Genomic DNA, 12,010 nt, shown 5'->3' with positions numbered 1-12,010 from the left:
TGTCAGAAAGAATCTATAAAAAAAAAGATTTTTTTTTTCATGATGGAATATGGCCGGACAAAACTTCTCTGCCCCTACAGCACATGGAAGAACAAATTTTCATGGCCAAGTTGTAAATGCTGTAAAATATAGGGATCAAGGTGCAAAACAAAGTCTATTGCACTGCAAAACGAACGATGCAGAAAATTTTATTCTGTTTTAATTATCTATCATATATAAATTACAGTGTAAGGTGATTGAACTGTGCAAGAGACCTTAAAAAAAAAAAAAAATTGCGGGAAGCCACTATGCCATAGCTTGAGCTCGATTATAGCTTTATTTATTTTTATGTTTTAAAAAAATTAATTTTTTTATTTTTAAAATTAATATATTTTTAATATATTTTAATTATTTTGATACACTAATATTAAAAATATTTTTTAAAAAAAATAAAAAATATTTTTTAAAAAAATTAAAACATATTATTCTAATATATTTTTAAATAAAAAATATTTTAAAAGAAAATCATAAACTCGTACCCACCAGAAAACATTCTCTTAAGAGGAGCCGTCCATCATATAAAGACGTCTAGATGTGATTTTCCAAATGAGTAAAAAGAAGTGGCAGACCTCTTCGTCGGTGGAATCCATCATGATCCTCTTTAATTTCCCAATCATAACTTTAAAGCTTAACTTATATTTATTATTTAGATGCTTGCTATTATGTAATATTGTTTTTTTTGTTTGGCTGTAGACTTTTCTCGGAATGTATCGTAGTATATCACAAGTTTATTTCATTTTAGTTCCTATACTTTTCAAGAGTTCATCCCAGTCGTATTTTATTTTCATTTCCATTAATTGGAAGGTTTTCCTGGTTCTTTTGTCCCACTACAAACACAATTCAGTTTTTTTTTTACAATTAAATCCCTATATGATTATTTTTAATCTTAAATTGCTCATTATATAGCCCTTTTTGTGCAATACTCGTGATCATTTGTAATGTAACAAATCATTACAATTATAACCATCAATTGCATTATAATTTTGAAAATTGCACAGTCAAATATAGATATAGAAACGCCTTCAAAATTGTATGGTCATGTATCATTAAAATTACAACCATCTATTACACTTGTAATATACATTCACGATGAAAATTGTAATTCCAGCGTTTTTGCTAGTCTAGAGGTGAGAAAGGAAAAAAATCACTTGCCGAAAAAAAAAAAAGAGAGATGAAACAAAGTGTGTGTTTAGTACTGTGGTATTTATAATAATTATGGTTTGAAAAAAATTATTTTATAAAATATATTTTTTATTGAGATTGGTTTTAAAAAAATAGATATTTGATTAAAACTGTGATTGAAATTAAGATCGGAAAAAAAATAATTTATTGTGCTTGGTTAAGAATGCTTTTGAAATTGAAATTATAAAAATAATTTTAAAAAATATATATTAATATTGATAGTTTTAAATTAAATTATTATAGAATTAATTATTCCTATTACATCATGAAATAAACAATACTTTATATAAAATATTTTTTATTATTTCATTAAACTATTTATAATTTCATCACTTACAAAATTCATATGATAAAAATTAATCTTTTGAACGTGTAATAAAATTAAATAAAATATTATCAAGTATAAAATTAATATTATAATATGGATAAATCTAATTCATTATATACTAGTTTTTTTAATATTATTCACATGACAATACAAATAAATTTAATTCAGTCAAAACTAATTTTTTTATTAATTAACATATTTAAAAAACCGTGAACAATGTAGTGAATTGCACTGTTCATTATTTTTGAAGTAAATAATGTAATTTTTTATATTATTTACATAAATAATAATGTATTAAATATATACTATTTATATTAATCATAATGTGTAATGAATAATATAATTAATATATATAGTGTGTTAAAAGTAGAAATTTTTTGTTTTTTATTATCTGCATTTCAAACATAAAAATCATGTAATATCAATAAATAATAAATTATTTTTTTTAATTACCAAACTGCTGCAAACAAACGGACCCAAAACCCTTTCCTCCTACTTCATACCCTGTAGGTCCACTCCCCGGCGTCAAATCCACAGGCTTCTCAGCCACAGAGAGACAACACTTGGCAATTTCTCTGAATTGAGGAACGAACCTAGGATCCACGTTAGTACGATCTTGCAAGGGAATCACGACATCCCCCTTTTCACCTATAAAACTTGGCACGACCTTAACGTCTTTTAGTTTTATCACCTTGTAGCCTCGCAGGAGAATCCACTCCTATCTTGAGCTGTCAGCCCTGAAGTAGTTCTGTCACCCTCAGGTTGGTGAACCTCCAATGCCCTTGAAACAGCAGCTAGACTCAGGCAGCTGTGGAACCCAGTAGCAGGTTGGCTATGAGGTCACCGTAGTGGGCTCCACCGTGAAAAAAATGGCTTCTTCAATGGGTTTTTTCGAGGAGGAGGTGGTGGTGATTGGTTTGTTGGGGTGTAGTTTTAAAACCCGAATAGGTTTGTTAGGTCAATCTAGGCTTGAAACTTATTGGAAAGGATTTGGCTCGATAAAATTCGATCGATCAGAATAAACTCCGCTGAGATCCGGCTATTTATGTGTGTGTGTGTGTGTGTGTGTGTGTGTGTGTCTAAATACGTAAAACAATTTCGTCTTAGGCCTTTTATTGTCAAGCGGTTTGATAGTAAAATATCAAAATGAAGACAGAAATGAGAAAACCTAATCTGTTAAATCTACAATACACACATTTTCAATTCCAATCTCCCATTAGAATTCACCTTCTAAGAACAACACAAGGACACCAACAACAACAACCAGACTCAAATTCGAAGCAAGTCGGATTAAGAGAATCTCGACAAAGATATCAAAAAGCTCAATGCAGATGCTCTTTTCATCATCTCTAGCTCCACCAAGTTGTTTCTCCTAGAAATCAGCTGAAACTGCAAGCGAGAATAGCTGAAGCTAAAGACTGTAAAACTTGACCACGTTCGAGTCACTATTAAAAGGCACCACCCTCTTAGAACCTTTTCCTCTGCCAATTCAATCACCGGAGAAGTCTACGAGTGACAACACTAGTGCTTGTACCTTGGTAGATAAACCAGCCCCGCCTGGCACTCGTCGGATCGATCATTTCGTCACTAAGGCGGCAAGTATTCAAGTTTTAGAAAGCAAGTGATTTTGTTAATTTATCTTGGATTTTCACTGGAAATTATTACGTTTCAAACTTCTAGTAGAATAGGAAAATTAAAGCTTCTTGAATTCAAAACATAATTGTACATACTTTTAAATATCACTTCTTGAATTCAAAACATAATTGTGCATACTTTTAAATATCAATCCATTCAATACAGTAAACAATAAGTTAAATGTGCAACGGAAGGACATAGATAGATACATAAGGGTATTTTATGACGCAAATAGGTAAATTATTGTTCTGCAGAAGAAGAAAAATATTATTATGTTTAGTTTAATATCTTGTGATATGTGAGGTTTTTGTGGTTATGTGCGAAGATTTGAATATCTGAATGGAAATTTAGGGAGATAACGGCCCAGAAAAGGATGAGACGACGGAAGCTGCTTCATCTCGAAGATGAGAAGTGAGGTCCGGTCGAGGAAACATCCTCTGTCCTTGCATCTTCCTTCCTTCCTTTATATAAGATATTCCTTGATTTGCAGAATTGATGTTGTTGATTCCAACTGCTGCATTGAATTAATTTTTCTTTGGTTGATTCTGGTCAACTCATCGAATCTGGATTATTATACCAGGTCGTGACCTTGGAGAGAGGTTGGAGAAATTTGTGGGTCAGGGAGGAGGTAGCTGAGGGTGAGAGGAGTGGAGTGGAGTAGATTACTGACTGCATTATCCGGAGGAAAAATAAATAAAAGTGAAAAGTGCGGGTGGTGGTTGAAGGAAGTGTTTTTTTGTGTGTGTGCGTGTTTCTGTTGGCTGGAGGAGGGAAGGAGGTGATAGCCACGGAGGTGCTAGTCTGAGGCCAGCTAACATATTCATCTTTTAGAAGTAATAAATCAATATCCATCTTCAATGGGCCCAGTACCCAATAATAGAAAACGAAAGAGGACGATAGGCCCAACTGTGAACATCAGCTTGGATTACAGGTGCCAAGCCCAAAGTGTCCAGAACTCTTATCAGGTTCAAGTCCAGCTTACATACCTGGTGCCTCCTGTAAATTTCTAGTCCCCAACACCGGCGAACCAAAAACTTGATAATTCTAGCAGCAAGCTAGAACTTTTAGACCAAAAACATTCGAAAGTAAAATAAAAATAAAAGCCCTAGCCCACACTTATATAGAACAAGATGAGGTGCTTCTTTTCTTTGAAGGGACGTCTAGAACATATATTTTTATCTAGTTATGAAAATGTGCTTAAGCAAAAAAAAAAAAAAAAAAAATCCATGCTAAAATTAAAGCTTGCATTCGTTTCTAAACCTAGAACTTCAAATCAAGGAGAGGTTACTGGGTAGAGTAAGTATACAGTGTACTGCTCTATTTATAGACCAATTCAATAAACATAAAAGTTAAAACAAAAAAATAATACGATCTTCATGTGATGATGTACACTGTATGCAATAATTCCTTTCATGTTCGAGTACTTTGAACGTCTACAGTTTTGGATTTAAAATGTTTTTTTTTTTTTTTTGGTTTGGATAGAGGATCATGGAAAGGTCTTGGAGGTTTACGAGAACTGCACACAGAATCCAAAGTTATATCAGAATTATAACAATGAATTTGATTATAAAAATAAATAAAAACTATATTGAGGTTCTCTTCATGTTCATGGATTCTCTAATTAACAGTTAAATCTAAATTTTATTTAAGATTAAAAAATATTATATCTATACAAGTTCAAAAGTTTTAACCTTGTAAAATCTTAATTTGATTTGATTTAATGAAGATGAAGAGTATTCATAAAAGCTTAAAATATTTAATCTTGTGAGATTTCAATAAATAACTTTAATCCCTTACTTTACTTTATTGGTTTGATTTGAAGAATGAAGGAACTTTGATCATGTGCTTCTTTTATTTAAAAATGATTTTTTTTTTTTTAACATCTCTAGTCGTGTAGTCATTATATGCTTGATTTAATGGTTTAGTTGTTTATTTATATAGTCACATCATGTACAGTTTACCTTGAATATCTTTTATCTGAAAGGTATATTAGACAAATATATGAAAAAACTATAAAATATTCTTAATTAGAATAATAATAAAGTAAGAACCATAAAATATATTTGGACTGATTTTTTTAATTTTTTTAATTTAATCTTAGATTAAAATATACTCTTAATTAGAATAATATCAAAGTAAAAGCCATAAAATATATTTATATTATTTTTTAAAATTTAATTCAAGTTAAAATCTAATAAATTTAATTTGTTAAGTCACAAAATCATTGAATAAACTTATAGAGATTTTAGTTTCTACACAAACAAATCCAAATATTTGAACAAAAACATCTTTTAAAGTATAGATGTCACATCTCGATAAAACTTCTGTTCTTTCCTTGATTCACAAAGGCTTGTCAAGTAAGTAGCACTGCATCTTTTTGGTTACAGGAAGCGGTGGACTTTGGACAAGCATCCTGAAAATAACTTTCTATATTTGTTTGTATTTTATTACTATTATAAAATTTGGTAGTAAAAAATAATTTACAGTTAAAAGAAAATTTTGTTTTATTTTCATATAAGTGTTATTCTTTTATTTTAATTTTAGATGAAAAATACTTTTTAAAAATTATGAGAAATTTAAAAATATTTTTATGTGATAATTATATTAAGTTTGATTTTTAATATTTTGACTGTTATATATTTTGTTTTGAATTTTTTTTTATTAATTTTACTTTTTAGAATCTAACTTAATGTGATTTCTATACCGGTTTTGTTTTTCATTTTTTTTCTTATTTTTATTAGTTTTTATCTTATCATTTTATTAATTAAAATTTTTATATTTATTAAATTTGATCATATTTCTTCATTGTTATTTACTTTACTTGAAATAATTTATATAATTAAAGTTTATTTTCAATTTTGTTATTTTTTATCTTTTTACCTGTTAAATTTAATTTTTAATTTTTATTTATTTTATGTTGAAATAATTTATAAAATTAGATTTGTTTTTTTAATTTTATCATAATTTTATTATTTCATCTGTTAGATTTAATTTATATTCTTTAAATAAATTAAAAAATATTTTTTAATTTATTTTTTATAACACAGTTAAACACTGTAAAAAAAATTTAAATTTATTTTTTATAATACTAAAAAACATGAAAAAAATACATTCTTTATAATTTGTTTTTACATAACAGCGAAAAAAAAAAAAAACAGAGGAAGAAAAACTACTTTCCGCCCTTAAAGAAAGATAGTGAAAGTGGGACTGTGAAAAGGAGATATATAGGAGTTGGGTACAATTCAGACTGACTCTGTGTTGGATGCCATGGCCAATGGAGTGGGTGGCGCAGTGAGTCACATGAGGCCTCAATAAAGACCTGCGCAAATGGGAGACTGGTCACTGCGAAAAAGGTGTCTGTGGGGGTGTTAGATTGGCTTTTCGATGCCATTCCATTCTTTGTCAGCACAAAGATTGCCGACGTCTCCTTCACGAGAGTGACCATTTTCGACTCTCCCTGTTCTCTTCCATCTATTTGTCCTCTTCCTCTCTCGGAATGTGTGCTCGATTCTCTCTCTCTCTCTCTCTACAGCATGCTTCGTTCCGTACCCCTTCACTTTTCTTAATCTCATCATCCCTTTTCAAAAACCTGTACTCTTTCGATCCTTGTTCATCTCCTAATCCTCGTGCAGTATTCCTATCCAGCACCATGACTGATGGTGCATCCGATGATGGATACATGATCTTCCGCTGTCTTTTAATCTCGATATATGAAGTGACGAGCCATGCAAGGAAACTTCTCTTTCTACATGTACTGTTTCGATGACCAGGAACTGCACACACCTTTCACTTCTCATGAAGGGCATAGATTTTAACCTTTTTCTTAGGGTTTGGTATACTGACTTTCTAGATTGCGCCAATCAAATGTTTTGATCAAAAGTACTCTGTAAATTTTTTGTGATGACGCGTAATTAATCAACTTTATATACCTAGATCTCACTGGTTCTGTCTCTTGTAGAAGTCTCCTCCAAATTAATATATATCGTATTTTATAAATAAGAATTATTTTTAAATTGAAACAATATATTTAGTAATTTGATTAAATTAATAATTCCATGGGTTAAATTAATAATTCCTAGTCTTTGATGTAGATGACTGGAACAAACAAACAAATTTAATTTCACTATTTAGAAACTAATTCAAAGCTATCATGTAATCGTAAAATAAAATAAAAAATAAAATAACAAAGAAAAAAATCCTCTCAAATGGGGATTTTTTTTATTCTTTTAACAAAAAAAAGGGGTTCCTTTTTATTTACCGGATACAATATTGTTAACTAGGAGGGAGAGTTTCTTTTTTTAAAAAAAAAAACCTCTAAATATGAAATAAGTTATTTAAAGTGAACTACCATATCATAAAAAAAATTACAATTTTGATGGAATTACTTAAGCTGTTGAAAATATTAGTGCACCAAAAGAAATAAATTAAAGTTTATGAACTGAATTAAGTAAAAAGTGTTGGAAAACATTTTCCTTTTAGTGTTTATAAATATGAGTTTTTATTGTTTAGTAAATTAAATAAAAATCATGAGAAAAAACTTTTTTAATAAACTTATTAATGCTATTACATTAATATTTATAATATTTCAATGAGATAAATTTATCCAGTTGTCACACCTCTTAGCCATATCTTTATTTGTTTCCATTTCAAACTTTCTTCAACAAAAAGTAAAAGTGAATTACCAACGATACAATTTCCTTTTATGGTCCAGCCAGCACATCGGAGTATTTTTTTTTTTTTGTTTCGGTTGTCGCCGTAGGGTTAGCATAATATAGTGCCGAATGATGAAATCGCAAAAAATATTTCATTACTTGGACTTCCAAGAAAGCACTCGGAAGCATCTCTCTTGCACAGAGACACAACATTAAAAATAAGTCGAAAAAAAAAAGGCAAGGACGAGAGTAAATCCCCTTCTCATTTCATGCATGACCCATGCTAGCGTTCGAAACCAGTCACAAGCAAACGTAATTTCAACTCCAACGATCCAACCTAGCAAACATCCTCTTATATTCATTACTAAAGGAATATATATATATATATAACTCAAAGACACAAATCTTATTCCTCTGAAAACTAAGATCTTCAGCTCTCCCACCTGAAATCCCAACGTAAGGTATCCTACTTTATATGCCAATCTAAGTGCCGACTATATATATGAACTTAATTTTAAACTCATAAAATAAAGATAACTTCCCTTTTAATGAATTGAAGATTAACTATTTCCACATATACTGCGCGTATAATGGGTGCGGTCCAATATGGCATTCCAGGCTCATTTTCTTAGTTGAATTGCTGTTGCTCAAGCCATGGCCAAAATCCAGATTGATCATCAATGCTGCAGAACATATTGGTGAGACTTTCTTCCTTGACTATATGATCCATCTTCTGGCATTGAAAATCGGGCCTTGAAGAGTTGTTTATGTTGAGTTGTGCAATACCTGTAGGCCTGATAGATGATGAGGGAAAGAAGGGCCTGCTTGTTGGATGGTGATTAGGTAGAGGGCTGTCAATAGCTGGCGTCCTTGAGATATCCAATTTGATATCTGAGCTGTTTTCACTTCTATTACTGCAAGAACCCTCAGTTTCTTTATTGAGATTGATAGATTCAGTCGGTTCTCTGCTTTTCAGTGCCAATATCTGCAGCCGTGAGTTAACCAATCAACATGAAGCATACGCTTATATTTTAAGTTCAAAAAATAAAAAATAAAAACCTATATATACACACACACACACTAAACGTGTACATGCAGGAAAGATCTGTACCCTGCACATATATACATGACTAAGTAGACTTTAGCTCTAAAACCACGAACAATATTCAGCAGTACTTCAAATTAATTAAATAGTGTTTCTTGTGAATTTCTTTTTTTAAATTTTCGTGGGTGCTCAAACCAACGTATGTTAAAAAAAAAGGTTAACTAATCATAAGAAAAGAAGCTTTATTGAAAAGTTCACAGAAATCATTGTACGAAGAAAAGGCCAAGAAGCTGAACAAACCAGGGGGGAATGATTGGATTTCGAAACTTGTTATACTCAATAATTGTAGTTCCACGCAAAAAATCTGCTTGTAATTAATGATTTAAGTATCACAAAAGGTACAATAGACATTAAATAAGAGAGAAGAGGTCAAGAGCTTATGGCAAATTTTAATTCAAACATGAAGCTCTATATATATAATAGCTAATTGAAAACTAACCTCTGCATGAAGTCTCTGGTTCTGAGTTTGTAGTGCATTATTTTCAGCTTTAACAGCATCAAACTGTCTCTTGAGGAGATCATAATCTATCTCTAGCTGTTTGGTTTTCCATCTGGCCCTCCTGTTTTGGAACCATATAGCAATCTGTCTTGGTTGCAGACCAAGAGCTCTAGCCAGTTGCATTTTTCTCTCCGGTTCAAGCTTGTTACCCAACTCAAAGTTTTTTTCAAGAGTCTTGACTTGGTCCATACTAAGCCTCCTCTTCTTTTCTCCTGCTTGTGAGCCATCATCAGACAACTCATCCTCTCCATTACCTTCTTCATGACACACATCAATCCCTGAAAACGACATTGATGATCTCTTCCCTAGAAATGGCGCCACCCGGCCCACCCCTTCCATAAAAAAAATAATAAGAAAAAAAGAAAAGAAAAAAACACTCTGAATATATCCAGTCAAAGTTAGCTCAGAGAGAAAGAGAGAGATCAGATTGAGGGGGTACCATGAAAGTCTCGGGGTGCGCAAGATGGCAGAATTGGACTGAGAGAAGTGGGAGGTTGATGATCATCTTGATCATGAGAGCTTTGGAGCATGAAATTTGTTGGGAAGAAAGCCATCCCATTGCACGTCATCACCTAGACTTGTGTCACCAATCTCAAAACTGTGGTCGTGATCAGAATGTCTTGTTAACCCGGAACTCAAAACGAAAGATATCTGCAGATGCTGTGTGGAGAAAGTTTAGTCTAGGAGAGCCAGAACTGAACTAAGAGGGACTTGCGATGACATATTACACAAGAAAAAAGGGATATGTAAGATTATAACAAATTTATTTTTAAGAGAATCGGTATGCAAAATTTGGTTACATGGATAGCTTATCTTTCGGCTCCTAATACATCACCGCAAGGTAAGGGAAGGAGGTGAGGGCGGGGATGAGATAGATAGAGAGACGATGATGATTTTATTCTTCTACTTCTCTTTATATGAAGAGGAAACTGTTCTCATGTTCTTTTTAAATGTGAATTTACTGCTATAAAAGAAAAGAAATTTCTTCCATTCTCTTATGCAATAAAAAGAATGAAAAGTATGCGGTAATTCCTCTTGAAAACACAAAGTTATTTTCGTGAAAACAGAAACTGAGAACCGCGCGCCTCGTTGTAGATAGGAGAGCCAGAAGGATTTTATCGCGAGAGTAGGGAGAGTTTGAGTATCTAAATTAAGCTCACTTGCACATTCGTAATATTTTATAAAAACAAATAATCTGTCGTTGTTGACTTGTGTGATCAGGATATCTTTATCTATGTATTATTTTTATGAATAATGAAATAACAAAAATATATTCAAGAGTAAAATATTCATTTACATGAAGTAAGGGTATATTGGTATTTCCAATTTTTATCACCAATTGAATTACAAATTAATATACACTTGGATATAAAGAATTTAATTCACAAGGACAAGGATATTTGTGTGAGGGTATTATTTTTATGAATAATGAAATAACAAAAATATATTCCAGAGTACAATAGTCATTTGCATCAAGTAGGAGTATAATAGTATTTTTAATTACTAGTTGAATTACAATTATACACTTGGATATAAAGAATTTAATTCATAAAGATCATGTATATTAGGGTCTTCTGGCTCCATTTTTTTTTAATTATTGGTTGGCAGGTAAGGGTAGTGGAGTAATTTGACATTAAAATAATATTTTTAATTAAAAAAAATGTTGGCAAGTAATGTTAATGTGATAGCGAATGAGAAATGTTGTGTCTTTGCGGCGGTGTGTATGGTGTTCTCTCATAGTCAAAAATATGATTTTATCATGTTGTTTGATTCCTCATAGTTTCCTTTTCCCTCCTAAATGACGCATATAGTCTAAATATTTTTGAGTTATTATTAGTAACCCTTTTCTTTTTTTTTTGTTTCTTTCTTTTATCCTGATAAATATATTGTGGTCACTGGTGTTATTGGTATTTTAAATTCAATCCTTTTAGTTTTAATTTGTATATTTATATATTTTTTGTTTGTTAAAGTTTTATGTGTTTTCATTTTAATTTTTAATTTTTAATTTGTATATATAATGATTTTCAGTTTAGTCTTTCCTCTTTTAGTTTCATCTTTTTGTCTATTTTTTCTTTTAAATTTTTTTTATGGCTTTTATTTTTATTATTAAAATTGAGTTTATGATTTATTTATTTTAATAATAATAATTATTGTAATTTCATGAGTTTAAGTCTCTTTTCTTTTAATTTCTTATTGCTTTTTTTTTAAATCAAAACTCTTATAGTTTCAATTATATCGTAAAGGGGAACTGCATGCATTCGAAAGGGAGAGTGATAGAGAAGGAGCAGGAATCTAGGGATGGGCCCAAGCAGAGGGACAGGGGCTGCTACCAAAACCACCAACAAGCATCATGCATTAGCGAGGACGAAAGCTTTCCTATCCATTATCCTTTCATCAGTTTTGAGCCTCCTCTGTGCATTGGTTTCGTGTGTATACGTGTTGAGAGAGATGGGGAAAGAGAAAGAGATGGAGAAGGGCTTTGAAAAGCTCAAGCAAAATCCCTGTTGTTATAACCCTACAAGAGCTGGTCTTTTTTGTCTTCGTGCAAACAACACAATATACATCCATCT

At 31.1% G+C, this 12,010-nt stretch overlaps 1 protein-coding gene across 1 annotated transcript; it reads right to left on the bottom strand.

Annotated features, from left to right (window-relative positions):
• Positions 1-8,066: 8,066 nt before the first annotated feature.
• On the bottom strand, positions 8,067-10,415 carry LOC105126641 (homeobox-leucine zipper protein ATHB-13-like). The gene is made up of 3 exons (XM_011027570.1): positions 9,880-10,415; positions 9,381-9,772; positions 8,067-8,821 (listed from the first exon to the last, which is right to left on the bottom strand). Exons 1-3 carry the CDS (start codon positions 10,007-10,009, stop codon positions 8,465-8,467), a joined length of 879 nt encoding a protein of 292 aa, XP_011025872.1. The 5' UTR covers positions 10,010-10,415; the 3' UTR covers positions 8,067-8,464.
• Positions 10,416-12,010: the final 1,595 nt, after the last annotated feature.

This window comes from Populus euphratica, unplaced genomic scaffold (genome assembly GCF_000495115.2).
Source record: "Populus euphratica unplaced genomic scaffold, PopEup_1.0 scaffold1.1, whole genome shotgun sequence".
NCBI classification, from domain to species: Eukaryota; Viridiplantae; Streptophyta; class Magnoliopsida; order Malpighiales; family Salicaceae; genus Populus; species Populus euphratica.
Note: the sequence above shows the minus strand (reverse complement) of the source record. Positions and strands in the feature narration are given on the sequence as shown.